This window comes from Apodemus sylvaticus, chromosome 7 (genome assembly GCF_947179515.1).
Source record: "Apodemus sylvaticus chromosome 7, mApoSyl1.1, whole genome shotgun sequence".
Lineage (NCBI taxonomy): Eukaryota > Metazoa > Chordata > Mammalia > Rodentia > Muridae > Apodemus > Apodemus sylvaticus.
In genome coordinates, this window is record NC_067478.1 from 37,686,725 (window position 1) to 37,707,040 (window position 20,316).

General features: G+C 38.7%; 1 protein-coding gene across 1 annotated transcript in view; it reads left to right on the top strand.

The window, feature by feature from the left end:
* The first annotated feature begins 645 nt into the window (after positions 1 to 645).
* The window catches only part of LOC127689677 (zinc finger protein ZFP2-like), a 74,502-nt gene continuing 54,831 nt past the window's right edge, over positions 646 to 20,316 (top strand). Inside the window, exons 1-2 of the mRNA XM_052189333.1 lie at positions 646 to 810; positions 2,208 to 2,441. Coding sequence (XP_052045293.1) covers positions 646 to 810; positions 2,208 to 2,441 — 399 coding nt within the window. The remainder of the gene's footprint in view (positions 811 to 2,207; positions 2,442 to 20,316) is intronic.

Consider the following 20,316-nt stretch of genomic DNA (forward strand, 5'->3'; position numbering starts at 1 on the left):
AACAAAAGTATTTAGTAGAGAAGTCATGCAGTAGTGTGTATTTTATTGAATAGACAAAATATGAAGGAGCTGTTTACTCACATGCCTGCAGTGAAAAGCCGGCCTATGGAGCAGAAAGACTTGGATCACTCCTCAGTATAGTATTTCTTTCTCTAACAATGAAGAGGAATGACTCTGGCCTTTAAAAACATACCAATTTGGGCTGAAGTCTTCAGTAGGAATGTAGATGGTAGATCTAGAATGGTGTCAGGCAATATGTAGGGGAAAGTTCTTCGGCAAAGATAAAATATAAAAAAGTCTTTTTTGCCATAATCAGAATTTAATCACAACTTGAATCAAATTTTGTCTAGTCTCTTACTCTCCTCTCTGGTCCAACAATAATAATTCTACTTTTTTCCCCTCAGAAAAATGGACATTTTGCAAACCTCCCAGGAAACACTCACCTGCTTGATTTGCCAAGACATCTTTATGGATCCAGTCTTCTTAAGGTGTGGCCATACTTTCTGCAAGGCCTGTCTCATCTTTATTTCAGAAGATATCAGAATCCTAGACCTCTGCCCTAAATGTAGGGAACCATCCCATCAGATGTTCACAAATAATATCACTATGAAGACACGGGTATCTACTGTGAGAGAACACAGGATCATGAAGTATTTGAGTTCTGAGGATCACAAGTGTGTGATCCACAAGGAGAAAAAGACAAAATTCTGCGGTGAGAGCAGGACCCTCCTCTGTCAATTGTGTTCTGACTCCCAGGATCATAGAGGTCACAGACACTGCACCATTGAACTGCGTGTTACAAAGCAAATGGTAAGCGATGCTTCTAGAAAAAAAAAAAAAAAGGATGAGAGCTTGAGAGAGGGAGGCTTAACACACCACAGGGAGAGGCTTGTCCCAGTTCTTAGGAATCCATTGTACGAAAAATCTTGACACTTTTTAAAGAGGGAATGAAGGATGACTATAAAATGTAAACATCCCTTGAGAGGTGCATAACTATAAATTTCATTTTTAGTTTCATGATTCATTATATTCACGTCACTTAAAAGTATAATCATTCTAAATTTACATCTTTAAAAAGTCCTTGTGACATGAGACTAAAAGTACATTGGAATGAGCTGGTTAGAAGGATGTGTGGATCCCAATCAAATGCTAATTATCCAGACAGTCCATCACTTTAATTGAGCTCAGGGTGGTTGTATTTTGTTATTCTATGTTCTGAAAACTAATGTTCAATATTTACTAAAAATAAAAAGAAACAGTACTATGATCCTTCTTCTACCATCTCTATAGTAATTGTGTTCAGTGCTAGAGTTTCTGTGTCAAATAACTCATTATTTATCTAAGGATGATATTTATTTACTAATTAATGAATTAATTTATATATTACAGCTGAAACTTGAAAATCAAATGGCATCTTTATTGCAGAAGATCCAAGATCAGCAGGAGAATGTAAAGGCAGAGAGGAGAAGAATCCGTGTGTTGTTGGTGGGTATAAGCCTAATGTGTAAAGTCAACCAGATGCAGATATCTTGCAAACTTGGTCATTCACAATTGGACGATCAGACATGGGAGATGACGCTAGGAAATCCTTTTTTGTTAACCCTACATTCTTAAAGGCAAAATACAATTTTGAATACACAGAGAAAGGCTTGGCCATGTGGCAGAAAAGTTTGATATTAATGGGTGATTTTCTGAGTTTTTAGTAGAGTTCATCAGACTACACTTGGAATTTCAGTTACTATGTATGTGCAAAGTTGCATTTTTCCTTTCTTTTTTTTTTTCTTTTTTGGTTTTTTGAGACAGGGTTTCTCTGTGTAGCCCTGGAAGTCCTGGAATTTACTCTGTAGTCCAGGCTGGCCTCAAATTCAGAAATCTGCCTGCTGGGGTTAAAGGTGTGTACTACTACTGCCTGGCCCACAGTTGCATTTTTGAGTGAATGTATTATCAATCAAAATCTTTTTTCCCAGATATCTCAGAAACGCATTTAACAGAAGAAAATGGTAAGGGAAAAGGATGGATTTGTTTGCTCCTGCTATTAATAACAAATGTATAACATCATATAATTGACATTTTCTGAAAAGTGGGGACAGTAATCAGTGTGTGCAGCACCCTGACTGTATCCTATAGGTGAATTTAAACATAGAAGAACTCAGTGGAGAGGACCAAATACTCTCCAGATGTGATCTAGGATGTTCTTTTTCCTTCAGGACGTTATGACCCTACGGAAGAAAATGATCAGGTCAGAGTATAGAAAACTACATCCACCCCATGATAAAGAAGCGAATAAACAAATGGAGTGGATGAAAAGTCAAAGCAATAGTATTTCAGAGGAGCTCATGATAAGGGAAGCCCTGATGGTCCACAAGAGGAGTCAACTAATAAAATTGTATCAGGAGCTTAAGGCCATGTACAAGAAGCCATATGAGGTGTTGCTGCTGCAGGTAAGCATGGAAGAGTGCTTGAAACAGATTGATTATTTGAGGCCCACATCTATGACTGTTACATTTGAGATCCCTTTCTATATCCCCTGTACTTATTATCAGGCTTTAAGAAAAATCTGGAGAGATAATTTCTGTAATAACCTAAAAAGAGCAAGCTTGTTGACATTGTGTCAGCAGATTCCATATGGAATATCTCATTTATTTGTGTTTGTAGCTTGTGTCTTTGAAACAGTAAATTAAGTGATTCTTGGTACCAAAAACTCCATTTTACCTCTACTTGGATGTTAGTGCAGTTTTAAATTAGTCTACCATAAGTTTGTTCTGTTTGAAAGCTGTGTTTTTGAGCTTTCTTTGGGAGGTGGGAGATTTGATATACGTTCTTCTTTTGTGGTGCATAATGGCCTCGGATTCACAGGATTCCTGAGACCTAAACCCAAAATTCTAGAGTTACAGATATGAGGCACCATGTAAGGCTTAGGCCTCAGTTTTAAAGTATCTTTAATGAAAGTATCCCATGCTTTATATACAAGATCAAAGAAAGTCCTCTTTGTAGACAGTTGTGTGTTACAAAGCAGTGTATAACTCCTACCTAATATGCTTCTCAAATATTCTCACATCCTGATTTCATTAAGAATTCATCCCATTGTGCTAATCCACTTCATTGACATTATCCTGAAACTTGAAAATACAATTGCAGGGGGAATCAGTGTAGTGATGACTAAATTTTCTTTATATATGGTTCTTCTTGTTGAGCATCAATTTCCCTGTGTGCAAAATGTAGAAGACAATGATTCAGAATTGTCAGTTAAATTAACTTCAGTAAATATTACTTACTGGCTAAGTAATTAAGAAAGGGTCAACAAGGCCCAGTTGTTAACTTTAAAGGACTATGGTTAAATGGTGAAGACAAACACAATGAATTAAAAATACTATGGTTCTAATACTGTGAAGGTCATATGTATATATCTATATATATATACATATCTATATATATCTACATATATATCTACATACATATATCTACATATATATATCTACACACACACACATACACACACATATATATATATATATATATATATGAGATTTTGAGAAGACAAAGAAAGGGTCCTTTCCAGCTCTAAAATTATGACAGTGGCTGAGGAAATCTAAACTCTAAGTAAACAACCTGCATTTCATTAAGATATTTAGGACAATGCACAGAATACCATTAAGCCCCTGAATTAAATTCCATTTTCTGTATTTCCAAAGCCTATATTATTATGTCTTCATTTTTACAATAAAAAATGGTATTGCTTGTTGACAATAAGCCAGTTATTGTTGATGTCAAGAGGGATGGGTAAGACTCCAGAATAAAACCCTGAAGTCGTCATTCCATGTTTTAAGCACTGTGTTATTTGTATTATACTAATAAGCTTGGTCCTGAGATTGTCCAGTTCTTGCCAAATAAGGAAGTGGGAAGTTTTCTAAAGACAAAATAAACTATTATATTATTCTGATTCTTTGTCCATTGCACCACTGCTGACTGCAGTAACTAACAATATAAACTAGTAAGAGTTTGTTGAATTTATTTAAATTTTTACGTGGAATGTTTAAGGGAACAAATAAATTTATAAACAGAAGGCAAAGGGAGAAAAAGCTTTATGGGCTGGGGAGATGACTCAGCGGTTAAGAGCACTGACTGCTCTTCCACCAGACCTGAGTTCAATTTCCAGCAACCACATGGTGGCTCACAACTGTCTAATGGGATCTGATGCCCTCTTCTGGTGTGTCTGAAGGGAACAAGCATATACCCACATACATAAAATGAATAAATAAGTCTCTAAAATAAATCTTTATGTATATATAGAAATAAATTGCAGGCTGTTTCTTCAGATATCTTCTCTTGTTTTGTTTGCAGGATTTGGATGACTTGTTCAGAAGGTGAGTTTAATCCTCAGTGTAAACCAGGATACTATGAACTATCATTCAAAGCTGGACAAGCCTTCTTAGCAATTTACAGATATACTTTACATAGAAAATACTTAATTGTGTATGGATGATGACTTTGGGATTGTTTTCATGGATATGAAGCCTGTTTGCATCCTCCAGACAGTGTCTTTTCTTTTTCCCTATGAATGAAGCAGTGTATGTAATAGGCTTGAGCTAAAATTTGTTGTTTTCAAATCCTAATCATTGAGGCCCATGGGCTGTACTTTCCTGGTAGTAGAAGAAAGGGGCTGGAAGCACAGGGAAGAGGTTGGTAATAGGAAGGGCTTGAGAGAGAGCATCTAAGAGGAAACCACCCTGTCTCCTGACCATGGGCTTTCTTTAATACCAGAAAATGTTCTGTGTGAAAAATGTTCAGGTAAGTGTTTCCTTTTATCAATTTGGTTTGTTAGGAATACCTATGTGAGTGCACATGTGTGCGGGACACAGAAGCACTCTCAGGAGCCTGGCCTCTCCCTTCACCATTGGTTCCTGAGATTGAACTTCACTTGTCAGGTTGTATGACAAGGGTTTTAATACTTGGCTCCTACTGAAGATTTCTCCTCATCACTGGGGTGATATCTGTAGTACATGCTGATCAATGTCTTCTCCTTGCAGGAGTGAGTTAGTGCAGCTGACACAGTGTATGAATCCAAAACTCATTGTCCTTCCCAATACTGGGCTGGCTGCAAGGTTCAACCACTTCCAAGGTGAGTGTCAGCACTGATATAATGTCCAGAGTTGCCCTTGAACTGTGAGATAAGATTTGTACAGTGAATATTTTAATTCCCTAAAAAGATTAGTTTAGTTAAGCCACATTGTAATCATATTTAGACAGAAGGTCATTTTACAAGCAAAGATTAATGAATACGAATTTAATGATGTACATGATTCAGGCTGAAAAATATAGTTTCATTTGTTCTTTGAGATACACAGAATGATTAACTCCGGACAGTTTAATATAATTAAATTGATTTTTTTTATTTTGAAGACATTATTTCTCTTTATATCCCTTGCTATCATGGGACCAGCTCTATAAAACAGACTGGGCTTGGACTCACAGAGATCCACCTGCCTCTGGCTCTGGAATGCTTTAATTAATGACATGTGAAAACATGCTCAGCTATCAGTTGAATTTTTAAAGTGTATTATACTCCATAGATTAAAAATTCACAAGATATCGTGGCACTCACTTGTAACCCCAATAGTAAAAACATGGCATCAGGAGGATTGCCCAAGAGTTTGAGGCCAGATAAATTGACATAGTGAGTTCCAGGCTAGTCAAGAGTATATAGCAAGAAATCCTATCTCAAAGAAACTACAGAAATGATCACAAAAAAAGTCATCTATCACATGCAATAAAAAATAGAACGAAGCCTGGGGGTAGTGGCACACACCTACAATCCCAGCACTTGGGAGGCAGAGGCAGGCAGATTTCTGAGTTCAAGGCCAGCATGGTCTATAAAGTGAGTTCCAGGACTGCCAGGGCTATACAGAGAAACCCTGGTTCAAAAACTCCAAAATCCAAAAAACCAATAATAATAATAATAATAATAATAATAATAGTAATAATAATAGTAATTGATGATGACGATGACGATGATGATGATGATGATGATAAAAAACAAGTTGAAAAGACATGGGGCAGTCTGAATCACACAGGGAGACCAAAATATGGATTGTAACATCACAGGGAAAGAATATCAGAGAAACCAGGAATTAGTTAAATGCAGACAATTGCTACTAGGGAGCAACCTCTAATGCATGCTTAGATTTATCGTACAAATCTGCATAGTGGGATGAAAATCAAAACTATAAGTTGATAGCAATCATGACCTAGGACTTAGGAATAACTTTTCATGGAGACTCAGGGGTACAGCCTTCAGAGGTCCTCATTACACTGCACACAGCTTGCTTTCCCGGTGTAACTAAAGCCTCTGACAGAACTGTGCAGTTCTGTGCTGTGGCCTCCACCTCTGCAGCTTCTACAGATTTTCAAAGCAGTTTTCATTATGTGCTCATTCTGTTTCTTTGGGAAACCTCTTGACTTTTATTTACCTGGGCTATACCTACCCTTCCAGTCTTAGGCTTTCTATTTTTAAAACCCAGAAAATGTCTAGGGACCCCTCTCTCTGTCAACTGATAAATGTAAATATTTGTTTTAACGAAAATGTTGTCTCTTCCCACAGTGAAAATTTTCTTTCAAAATTTAATCCTGTTCAACTGCCAGCCAAGACGAGTTTTTAATTTCAGAAGACTCAGCTTTAGACCTCGCCATGACAATCCATTTCTGGATGTGCCTGGATCTTATCGTACTTCCTGGGGAGCAGAGAGCTTTACCACAGGAAAATATTACTGGGAGCTGGATTTGAAGGACCATGAGCAATGGGCTGTAGGGGTCTGTTACAATTTCTGGTTGAGAAACTTTGATATTGGATCTGAAGTTGCATTTCTTCTTGTGTGTTTGAAGGACGGTGATGTTTACAGTCTTCTCACCACCTGCCCATCATTGCACCACTATATAGAGAAGCCAGCTGGCCGGGTTGGCGTGTTCCTTGATTGTGAGGGTGGATATGTGAGTTTCCTGGATGTAGCCAAGAGTTCCCTCATATACAGCTACTGCCCTGGATCTTTCTATTACAATGTCAGGCCTTCCTACTGTACTGTCTACACATGATCATAGGAAGCCGTATATACTATGCTAGTACCTTTCTATGGTAATGGGTCCTCTCTTTTTTTTTTTTTTAACATGCTACATACATTTTTTTTTAATTTTTTATTCGATATAATTTATTTACATTTCAAATGATTTCCCCTTTTCTAGCCCCCCACTCCAGAAAGTCCCGTAAGCCCCCTTCTCTCCCTCTGTCCTCCCACCCAACCCTTCCCACTTCCCCATGCTGGTTTTGCCGAATACTGTTTCACTGAGTCTTTCCAGAACCAGGGGCCACTCCTCCTTTCTTCCTGTACCTCATTTGATGTGTGGATTATGTTTTGGGTATTCCAGTTTTCTAGTTTAATAACCACTTATTAGTGAGTGCATACCATGATTCACCTTTTGAGTCTGGGTTACCTCACTTAGTTTGATGTTCTCTAGCTCCATCCATTTGCCTAAGAATTTCATGTTTGTGATTAAATATTGTGATGGTTTATGTATGCTTGGCCCGGGGAGTGGCACTATTAGAAGGTGTGACCATGTTGGAGTATGAGTGTCACTGAGTGTGTGGGCTTTAAGACCCTCATCTTAGCTTTATGAAAGCCAGTCTTCTACTAGCAGCCTTCAGATGTAGAATCCTCATCTCTGCCTGTATCATGAGTGCCTAGATGTTGCCATGCTCCCAATTTGATGGTTATGGATTGAAGCTCTGAACCTGTAAGCCAGCCCCAATTAATTATTGTCCTTTTTAAGACTTGCCTTGGCCATGGGGTCTGTTGACAGCAGTCAAAACCTAACTAAAACAAATATCAATGATATTAAATGTAAAAGATGGGTGACTGCTTTCTTCTTATCTGTGGTCCACATGTTCCTCCCAGAATACTTAATTTCACAGTGGGTACTGCTTTCCTTTGTTTTTACATACTTGTAAGAATTATTAATTAGAATCTAAGATCTACTGTAGAATTAGAAATTTATGTGTGCTCAGGATACAAAGGAGGATTCGAGGACTATTAAAATATTATGTATCTGTGATTCTAACTTAATGGTGTCAAGCAGAGAAACACATATACTGTAGGCAGTTTTGTTGATCAATAAAAGCTTTAATCACTATTTGATCTAAACAAATATAATTATGTGCCATCTGTGATTGATAAAACCATGCTTTCATCCTTCAGAGAGAAGGGATTTTTTTTTTCTAGAAAAAACCAAGTTTCCCCCTATTCTTTCACTTTCATTATTTTACAGCTGTTTTATTTGGGGACACCTTGAAAAATGCTAATTAATGGTCCCCAACATAAAACAGCTTTAAATATCGAATATTCTTCCAGTGTCTGAGAGCACACATTTCTTTTCTGACATTCAAAAGCTAGAATCCTCTTCTAGAAACCTCTCATTGGTAGTTTGCTAGTGTCCTGTGTACCTGAGAACACTAAGAGAAGCAGATTGTGATGTCCTTCCAAGGCCACTTTCTTTCATCATCCTAGATTTTCAGAAATGAATTCTCAAATTTTTACCTTCCCTTTGGTTAGCCAGTATGGTTCCCTCTGTCTTTCTTATGTTGTTCCTAAAGGCTTAATCTAAGTTACACTTCTTAATATCCCAACATATGGATAATTTACTGCATTGAACATTTTTTTGTTCACACATGGTTTGACTTGTGTGATGTCAATGCTCTGACCAGAATATTACACCAAGGACTATACAGAGACCTGAAAAATTAGGGTGTCCCTTTAGGAATCTTATTGCAAATATTATTTTAGAAAAGACTAGACTAATTAAGAACACAGTAGGCATAAGAAATGCCACGTGTTGACTACTTGGCCAGCCCCAGGTATTTGAGAAGAATAATCAACAATAGTGCAATTCAATAAGATCTCAAAATATAGAGACATTAAGCTCAAAGAGGATGAGGTGTTTTCTGTGGAGTTTTTTTGGAGGGAGCTTTTCGAGACAGTGTTTCTCTGTATAGCCCTGGCCCTGGAACTTACTCTGTAGATCAGACTGGCCTGGAACTTAAAAAACCACCTGCCTCTGCCTCCAGAGTGCTTGGATTAAAGGCCCATGACACCACTGCCTGGCTGTGTTTTGTGTTTCTAATGTGCTCATTTCTATTAGAAAAAGCAAATGTTAGTGTTGCATTTATATAATGTACAGAATTCTGGAGAATCTCCAAATTCCCAAATTTCCTGAAAGTTTTTTCCAATCATAAAACATCACTTTTGATATATCAACTATGCATCATCTCCATATCTAACACTAGTCTAACACTCAGGGAATTTTACAGAAGAGGCAGATACATCATACCAGCCAAATCACCAGAACATCTCAAAATATTCACACAAATGAAGAGGGAGTAGAAGGAGAGTTCATGGGTGAATAATCAATATATGAAGTTGCCTTAAATTAATAAATGAGGGAAAATAAAAATCACAGTAGGACAGTCACAGCAACTCAGTGACTTATCTCCTGTTCCAAGCTCCTCAAATGTAATTTTGGTGCAGGCAAAAGGCCTTCATCTTGGCCACATTTAGAGCATTATAGAGTATAGATCCTTTCTTATTTAACTATTGTGGTCTTTTGAATTCATATGTAATAAGGAAAATACAAAACTACATGTGTGTATATATATGTGTATATATATATGTATATATATATACATATATACATTTTAAAATTTATTCTTTAGTACAATATAGCCGTATCATATCCTCTCCTTCCATTTTTCCCAGACCAAGGCTGGGCAAGGGAGACCTGTAGGAGGAAATGGATCTTAAGAGCAGACAAAAGAGTCAGACCTCTAGCCACTGTTAGGAGTCCTACAAAGCCACAAGCTAAAAGCCATAACATGCAGAGGACCTAAGCACAGACCAGTGCTCCAGGATTGCTGCTTCTGTCCCTGTGAACCCCCAGAAACACTACTTGGTTGATTCTGTGGGCTGTATTATCCTAATGTCCTTGACTCCTCTGGCTCTTATAATTCTTCCTCCCCAACTTGCATGGGATTCCTTGAGCTCTAAGTTGAGAGACCTAATGGAGTACCCCAATTTGGGCTCTCTACCTACTGAATGGCTGAGTCTTTACATTGGCTCTCATCCGCTTCTAGGGAAAGAGTCTCTGATGATTATTGAACTAGGCCCCAATCTATGAGTATAGCAGAATACCACTAGGAACCATTTCATTGACTTATTTTTCCTACCTTAGGTCCTTGGCTATCCAGATCCCAGTTCTTGATTTTCCACATAGTGTCAGGCATGGCTCCCACTCTTGCTGTGGGCTTAGAGTTAGACCAGTCACTATTTGGCCACTCCCAAAAGTTCTTCTCCATTGCTCCAGCACATATTTCTGGCCAGATACACTGTAGGTCTAAGGACTGTATCTGGGTTCATGTTGCAGTCCCACCACTGTAAGTAGCCTGGTTATGGAATATGGATGGTCCAGGGCTCCATTGATGAGAATGGTCTTTAGTATCACCTTTGTAAATTCCAGGGAATTTCAATTTCACTAGATGTCTTAATCAGCTCCAAATGTCATCCATTTCCAGTTGTCTCTCCCATACTCTCCTTTCAGTCCTCCTTGAGAACTTGATCACTCTTGTTCCTATCATTACCTGCCCTAGTCTCCCCTCAAATGTATGCTAATTCACCCTTGTAAGTGATATACCTTTGTCCCTGGTAGAGTCCTCTTTGTTAATTGGCCTCTCTAGGTTGGTGGACTGTAGCATGATTATCAGTTACTTAAGAGCTAATATTCATTTATACTTGAGCATGTACCATGCTAGTTTTTCTTGGTCTGTGTTACCTCATTCAGGGTGTTTTTCTCTAATTCCATCTATTTTCCTGCAAATTTCATGATGTCATTTTTAAAAATAGGTGTGTAATATTCCATATTATTAAAGTACCACATTTATGGAGGGAAGTGTCTGTGCTTCTTGTTGGTGTGTTACTCATGGTGAGCAGTGGTGTTTCTCAAGTAAAGCATGGGTAAAAGGTGTCAGAGTAAGTGGAAATGAAGATGCTTGCTGCGAAGAGAAAGAAAAATGTGCCGAGGGAGCTCAACAGACTTAAAAGTATTCTCAGAGTTGATGGTGATGCTTTAATGAAAGTCGTTGAAGAAATTTAAACTGTGGTGGAACCCAAATATTGCCAGGAGAAAGTGCAGTGTGACATGGATGATGAAAAGGATGATATGAAAATAGAAACTGAAATTAAGAGGAACAGAAAGACTCTGGACCTGCATGGACAGTACCCAGTGTGGATGAACCAGAGGCAAAGAAAAAGACTGAAGGCCAAGAGAGAATAGAAACAGGGGAAATGCAGACACTTAAAGACTGGAAACATTGCGAGGCATGGTAGTGCACCCCTTTAATCCAAGGCAGAGGCAGGTGGATCTCTGAGTTCAAGGACAACCTGGTCTATAGAGCAATTTCAAGACACCCAGGGCTCTTTTATACAGAGAAACCCTGTCTTAAAAAAAACAAGCAAACAAACAAACAAACAAAAAGAAGCTATTTGTTTTCAGTTTGGATTTAGCTATTTAAGTCACAACCAAAATAACTCATTTGTGCTAGAAATGTGAATAAAATATCTTTGGTGATGAAAGACTATTATGCTGAGCTTGTGATTGGATACAGCCAAGATACTGAGTATCGTAAGCATTAGCATGGTTATACTTATTTGATCTTACAAAATAGCCATTATACTCAGTGCCCAAACATGCTCATATCAACAAAGTTTGGGCAGAAAGCTATTATGCTGTCACATTCAAAAACAGGGTATCAAGGGCCTGAGGAAGACTCAACTTCTGTTTCTTATTGGATGGCTCAAAACCAGCTCCCTCCCAAGAGGGGATATGAACGCTTGTGTCCTTCACTGGCACCCACATTAATATATACAAGTTTCCACTAATAACTAAATAACTAAGAAATAAATAATACCTAAAATATTCTTTAAAAGGACATCAGTAATTGTACAAGTAGTACTTATTTAAGTGTTTATTTTTCAGTAATTCATAATAAATGATATTTTGCATGGGAATAAAAGTACCCCATTTAATTTATCCATTCTTCATTTGAGGGAAATTTAATGTTGCTTCCAGTTTTGGGCTATTATGAATAAAGTCACTTTGAATGTACCTGAGCAAATGTTTTTGTGATAGTATAGTGTACCCTTTGGGTAAATGCCCATTAGTGGTATAGCTGAGTCTTGAGAGATCAGTTTCCAGTTTTCTGAGGAACTATATTGATTTCCATAATGCTTGTACAAGTAATTACAGCTGCCAGAGATAGTTGTCCTCATGCACAGGACAGTCAGGAGGGTCCTGGAACCACCTAGGCAAAGGCTAGTGACGAGACAGACACAAAAGAACCAGACAGCAAACCTGAAACCCAATCAAGCTGTCAATGTTTAATTTTCACACAAGGCCTTATAAAGGCAAGCAAGCAGGTGTAAGGAGGGGTGAAGGGGGAAAGTCATTGTATTCGGGGAACAATCTCAGGGGGTTAGCATCATATCTCAGGAACAGTTTCTCATAATTGTCTCTCAGGGTCTCAGCTAAGGTTGGGCAGGTGCAGTAGGAACTTGGCATCATATTTCGATTATGAGGAGGTGAAGTGGAAAGGAATTGCTATGGTAAACTAACCACAGGTGAGCTTCCTTTGTTCAAGCCCACTCTGGTAAGCTCTGTACATACTGACCATCTAGCTTACTTGACTAATCTTTAAACTAGTACATTTCATTCTAAAGGCAGCCTAGAGAAAGCAAGCTGGAAATGGCTGAGAGGAGGGGGTTTTTGAGATCTCTGTGAGAATGGCTCCTGGCAGATAGTGGTTTGTTCCCCTAATCACCAGCATGAGCTGTCACTCATGTTATTGATCTCAACCACTGACAAGTATAGGATGGAACCTCAAAGGTGTTTTGATTTGCATTTCCCTGATAGCTGAGGATGTTGAGCATTTAAGTGTTTCTCAGATATTTGTAATTCCCCCATTGAGAATTCTCTGGTACACGTGTATTCCATTTTATAATTGAACTATTTAGTTTGTTGATGACTAATTTCTTGAGTTTTTCATATATTTTAGATATTAGCCCTCTACTGAATGTTGAATTGGTGAAAATCTTTTTCTATTCTAAAGGCTGCCATTTTATCCTATTGATGGTGTACTTTTCTATACACAAGCTTTTCAGTTTCATGAGGAGCCAATATTTAGTCATTGTTTGTAGTACCTGTTCTACTGGTTTTATGTTTAAGAAGTTGTTTTCTATGCCATTGAGTTCAAGACTTTCCCCCACTTTCTCTTCTATCAGGTACAGAGTATTTTGTTTTATATTGAGGTCTTCAATCCACTTGGTCTTGAGTTTTACATAGGGTCATGGATATGGATCAATTTGCATTCCTCTACAACTTCAGATCCAAATAGATCAGCATTATTTGTTGAAGGTGTTTTCTTTTCACCATTATGAATTTCTGCCTTTTGTATCAAAAATCAGGATTCAATGTGTGTGTGGATTTCTTACTGTGTCTTTGATTTGATACCACTGATCAATCTGTTTTTAATGTCAATACCATGAGTGTTTTTCCCATTCATTAATTAATTGATCAATTAACTTTGTGTCCCAACTCCATCTTCCCCTCCCTCTTATCTTCCCAGTTTCTCCTCACTTCTCCTTCTACTATCCTTCATCCCCTTCTTCTCAGAGAAGAAGACTCCCATGGATATTAAACCTCATTGGCATATCACATTGCAGTATGACTAGGCACATCTTCTTCTATTGAAGCTAGACAAGGCAGCCCAATTAGGAAGCAGGTAGCTCAGGACAGGCAAAAAAGTCACTAACATCTCATGCTCTGGCATGTTCCCTATGAACACCAAGCTGCATATCTGTTACATATGTGCAGAGGGCCTAAGTTCCATTGATGTTCTCTGTTTGGTGGTTGTGGTCAGTGATTCTGTAGGTTTTCCTGTAGTGTCCTTGACTTGTTGGCTCCCTCAATCTTTCCTTCCTGTCTTACACAGAATTCCTCAAGGTCTACCTAATGTTTTACTGTGGGTCTCTGCATCTGTTTCCAGATGAGAGTTAGGCTAGGCACCGATCTGCAAGTATGGCCATATATGATTAATAGTGTCAGTGGGCTTTCCCGAGTCTTTCTTCCTTCCTTTCTTCGTCCCTTCCTTCCTTCCTTCCTTCCTTCCTTCCTTCCTTCCTTCCTTCCTTCCTTCCTTCCTTCCTTCCTTCCTTCCTTCCTTCCTTCCTTCCTTCCTTCCTTCCTTCATTTCTTTCTCTCTTTCTTTGTTTTGGTTTTTTGGCTTTGGTTTTTTGAGACATGGTTTCTCTGTATAGCTCTGGCTGTCCTGGAACTCACTCTGTAGACCAGGCTGGCCTCAAACTCAGAAATCCACCTGTCCCTGCCTCCCAGAGTGCTGGGATTACAGGTGTGTGCCACCACCACCCGTCAGGATGATCTTTTCAAGATTCATCGATTTGTCTACATATTTAATGGTGCCATTGTTTTTAATATTTGAGTAATATTCCTTTATGTTAAGGGACCACATTTTCTTTATCCATTTTTCGGTTGTTTTCAGTTTCCGATTATTATGAATAAAGCTACAAAGAACATATTGGAGCATGTGCCCTTATGGTTTGATAGAGCATCTTTTTATTTGTTTGTTTGTTTTTTGAGACAAGGTTTCTCTGTGTGTCCCTGGCTGTCCTGGAACTCACTCTGTAGCCCAGGCTGGCCTCGAACTCAGAAATCTGCCTGCCTCTGCCTCCCAAGTGCTGGGATTAAATGTTAGAGCATCTTGTTTTTGTATACCCAGGAGTGGTATACCTGGGCCTTGAGATAGTTCTATTTCCACTTTTCTGAGAAACTACCAAATTGATTTCCAAAGCATCTGCACAAGTTTGCATTCCCACCAGCAATGGAGGAGTGTTCTCTTTGCTCCACATCTTTTCCAGGATGAACTGCAACTTAACATTTTTTCTTCATCCATTTTGATGAATGTGAAGGTGAATTCTGAGTCAATTTGATTTGTCCTTATCTGATAACTAAGGATGTACATTTCTGTAAGTGCTTCTCAGACATTTAAGATTCATCTGTTCTGAATTCTGTTTGGGTCTGAACACCAATTTTTCATAAATTTAATTTCTTTAATTATTCCCTTTACATCCCTCTTACTACTCCCCTCCTGGTCACCCCATCTCAAATCCTGCCTCCATCCCCTGTCACTTTTTCTCTGACCTGGAGAGGGCGATATCTAAAGGTATCCCCTTACACTGGCACAAGTCTGAGAGGCTAGGGGCTTCCTCTCCCACTGAGGTCTCTTTTCTATCCTTCCTTTCCTTTAAATCACCCTTCTATTTTCTCCAAAATATTTTTGTTTGGTGTGTCTATCAAGCTGTGCCATGTTATACACATCAAAGACAGAGGCCAGGTTGGTTTCTCCCTTACAGTATGGTCCGTGGGGTGTCCAGTCAGGCTTGACAGCAAGGCCCTTTACCAGTTGATATTTCTTATTTTGGAACAAGTCAAGTTATCCAGTTGGGGCTTCAGTTTTTTTTTAAGATTTTGTTTTTATGTATGTCTGAGCACCTGTACACCGTGTGAGTACAGGCACCCACAGAAGTCAGAGGTGTAGGATTACCTTTTGAGGTGGAGTTACAGGTAGATGTGACCTGTCTGACTAGATAGGTGTTGAGATTTTAACTCAGGTCCTCAAGAACAGTAATTCTCTCTCTAAATAAGAGTCATCTGTCCAGTCCCAGAACTTTAGTTTGTGATAAGCTTTTAAGAACACTTTCTCCTGCTGTGTCCAATGCTAAGTAGCCTCTATTTTAGTTCAGATGAGTGGCTTCATGAAAGTCTTACACTTTAGTCTTTGATTCTTTTGGAGCTTCTATTACTCAACCTGAGAGTCAAGAATCTGCTTCCTCTAATGATAACAGAAACAGTCCCCAAAAGTTTTTCTTTTTGTATTTTTACATTTATTTGTGAGCACATGCTGATATCACACTGGGAATATGGAGATCTTGGCTTGGGGAAGCAGGTCCACAGGTTTGATGGTAAGTGTCTTTACCTGTTGAGCCATCTTCCTAGACCAGGAATGTACAGCCATTTTTTTTTTTTTTTGGTTTTTTAAGACATGGTTTCTGTGTATAGCCCTGGCTGTCCTGGAACTAACTCTGTAGACCAGGCTCACCTCGAGCTCAGAAATCCACCTGCCTCTGCCTCCCAAGTGCTGGGATTAAAGGTGTGTACCAGCACTACCCAATGTAATGCACAGTCTTAATATTAAGATTTTAAAATAATTCTTTTAAAAGCTCTTTCTCAATGGGGGTTATATTTTTACCTAAGGATTCCCTTCTTTGTTAGTGTTTCCATTGCTTTAATAAACACCAAGACCACAAGTAACTTGGAGAGGAAAGGGTTTATTTCAGCTCATAGCACCCTGCCCACACTCCATCACACAGGAAAGTCAGGGAAGAGCTCAAGGAGAGAGCTGAAACAGAAGCCATGGAGGAATGGCTCCACTGGGAAAAGGTGTCCACTGGCTTGCTCAGTTTTCTTTTTTCCTAAGAAAGTGTTTCTCTGGTTGTCCTCAGCTCGCAGAGAACTGCCTGACACCAGCACCGAGCACAGCTTGTTTCCTTATACTACTCAGGCTCACCTCCCCAGGAGTGATGCTAAGCAACCACTAATTACTAACTCGCCCTAGACTTGCCCATAGGCTAGGACAATCCTATGCATGCATTTTCTCAATTGGGAATCTTTCTTCTAAGCTGGGTGTGGAGGCACTCACCTTCAACCCCAGCACTCTGGTGTTAGAGGCTGGGCAATCTGTGGTTCCAGGCCAGCCTGCCCTACAAACTTCAGCTCCAGGAAAGCCAGAGCTACATAGTGAGACACTGACTCAAATAAAACAAAACAAACTAAATACATGTCTCAATCAGCATGTGCACCTGCATGACAGAAGAGGCCATCAGATCACTTTATAGATGGCTCTGAGATTATATGTGGTTGCTGGGACTTAAACTCATGACCTCTTGAAGAACAGCCTGTGCTATTAACTGCTGAGCCATCAGTTGGATACTGGGGATGGGGGAATCTCCACTCTCTCAGAGGAGGTGAGTGGTGTTAGGGGGACAGACAGTGTGAGCCTGGAACCAGGAGTGCCTGGATTAAAGGTGTGCACTTTCAACACCCAGGTTCTTTGAATTGCAGCCATTTCTCAAGCCCCAGACCCCAGCTTTTTTTTTAAGACTTGAGTCTCTACTGAGATCTCAGGTAAGTTCCTTAAGAAGGTTCAGGTCCCAGGTGACAAAAAATTTAGCCCTTTATTGACAAAAAGAATTATTCAGTCAGAATCTCTAAATTGGGAGGTTTAGCCAAAAATGTCATCCAGTGTATATTAAAAGGTTTGAGTTAGTAAATTTAATGGAAAATAATTTTACTTTCCACTAAAACGATGCCTTGTTTGAACTTGTCTCTTGTTCAGGTTAATGATGGGGATGGCTCAGTGGTCAAATGTGCTTACTGCTTTCAGGACCCAAGTTCAGTACCCAGCTCCCTTACAGCAGCTGAACTCTAGCTTGAGATCCAACATGCCACTCTGGCACAAAAGGGCAATTGCACACATAAACAAAACATCCCTATTCCCTACCATATAAAACCTGACCATGTTCTACCTTCAATGCATAATGAACACATCAAATTATCATCACAATATCTTACTGAAAATGCATTACAATTTGAACCCATCTGCTCAGAAACTGCAATGTACATAGCATTCAACCTTATCTGGAATTCAATTTTTCCCATCACATTAATACCAAGATCCCATTGTATCACAAATACATCTGAATCCATACCTTGCTTTATTCATGCAGTACCTTAAGCCTAGCTGTATGTTTCCTAAAGTTCAACTGGTTTGGACTCCATTTTTTAATCATTTAATAGGAAGGATTCTCTGGATGGCATGGTGAAACTTACCTGTAATCTACAGTTGGGGGGCAGGATTGCCATAAATTCCTAAGGCCAGCTTGGTCTGAGGGAGCTCTAGGTCGAAACAGTGATCTACTCTTCCAAAGTAATCAACCAACATAGAAAATCTTCACTTGTGTTTTCTATTTCTGTAAGGTTCCTTTTGGTTTTATTCAGCATCCTGTACCGATATTTACAGAGAATGGAGACATGGCTTATCTCAGGGCTTCTTAGCAGACATGTACTCTTTAATATATAAAATATATAATGACTTGGACTATATCAAGTAAATATATTAAAACACCCATCAGAAGGCAAGGAAATAAGCAGAAGAAACTACAGAAACAGGCAGAGGCTTAGAACTCAAATCATTTCACAACACTGCCTGACTTTTAACTGTTTCCCAGCATCAATAAGAGGTCAATAAGATTTAAATTTCTTAGACAACCCTCCTAACCTGTTTCTCTGTGTAGTTCTGTCCTGAAACTTGCTCTGTAGACTGGCCTTAGAACTTAGAGATCCACCTGCCACTGCTGATGCTAAAGGTATGTGCCACACCAATTTTGTTTTTTTAATTAATTTAAATCATCTGACCCAGTTCTTGGTCAATGAGATTTACCAATTAATGAACCTTTGACTGTGCTCAAGTGATATACCTGCTTTAGACTCCTGAGTTGTATCCCCATTTTGCATGGAAATTCAATTACTTTTCATTTTTTTAAAATTTACTTATTAATTTTCTGAGTACACTGTAGTTATCTTCAGACACACCAGAAGAGGGCATCAGATCCCATTAAAGATGTTTGTAAGCCACTATGTCATTGCTGAAAATTGAACTCAGGAACTCTGGAACAGCAGTCAGTGCTCTTAACCTCTGAGCCATCTCTCCAGCCCTCAGTTACTCTTGAATAGGCATTGAATCAAAGATAAAATTAAAAGGGAAATTCATATTTCTTCAAATAAATAAAAAGGAGTCAACAAATAGCATGTGATACAGCAAAAGCAGTACTAGAACTCACAGAAATCAACATGCACATAGAAACACAAAGCCCCCCCCCCCCAAAAAAAAAGTAAAGGATCAATGAAAATCTTTTTAACATCCTAAAGAAATAGGAATAAGTAAATAACAACTGAAACCAAGACTCTGTGATTGTCAGTGTAAAAATAAGCTCGGGACTACCTGACTGTACACTCAACTGCATCCAAACATGGTACAGAGAACCAATAAAGAACTGCACATGCACAGCCAACTTATTTTTAAAAGGCACCAAGATTTCCTGTGAAGAAATTAAGTCCTCTCATCAATCATACAAAGAAAATAATATCTACAGGGGGAAAAACAAACTTGATTCCTCCCACTAATAATGAAACCTGTAGAATAAATGGCTAAGCATTCATACCTAGAATCAGAGTGAAAAATTAGGCAGAGGGCTGAGCTGTGGTGACACATGCTTTCATCCCAGCATTAGGGTGGTGGGAGATCTGAGTTGAATGGCAGCCTGGTCTACACAGTTCATGGACAGCCAGGGATAAACAGAGAAGTCCTGTCTTAAAAAAAAAAAAAAAGAAAAAAAGAAAAGAAAAACCATAAGCAAAAAGAAAAGGAAATAGGTTAAGTGTTAAAACACTTTTAGTTCCCAACCCTGGCTCAGTTTGACCTTTTACCACTTGATTAAAGGTCACCAAACCTTTCATTTCCTCTTCATAATTCAACATATGTTTCTCTGTGTAGCCGTGTTCTAAACCCTGCCTTGTAGACTGGTCTTGGAAATCCAAGCTCCACCTACTTCTGCTGAAAGTAAAGGCATGTTCTGGGTCTATGAGATTTATCAATTAGTGAAACTTTGACTGGGCTCAAGTGATCATCTTGAAATATATCCACAGTTTTCACTTTATACGGAAATTCAGTTACTCTCGAATAGACAAAAAACCAAGGATGAAATCAAAAGAGAAATCAGTATTTCTTCAAATAAATAAAAAGAAGACATGGCAAATAACATGTGATACAGCAAAGCAGATCATTGGAAGACAGCACAATATAAAAAAAAAGCACAGTATCAAATGGAATTCTAACATCCTAAAAAAAAAAAGCTACCTGACTAGACATTCAATTGCACCTAAAGTAGAGAACCCGTAAAGAACTGCATATTCACATTTTTCAAATGTAGCAAGTTTTCACCAATGGTACCAGGTAAACTTCACATGTACAGGGGAATAAAAACGAAACTACTTTCCTCCTGCTTAGTGTTAAAATTAATTTAAATACCTTGA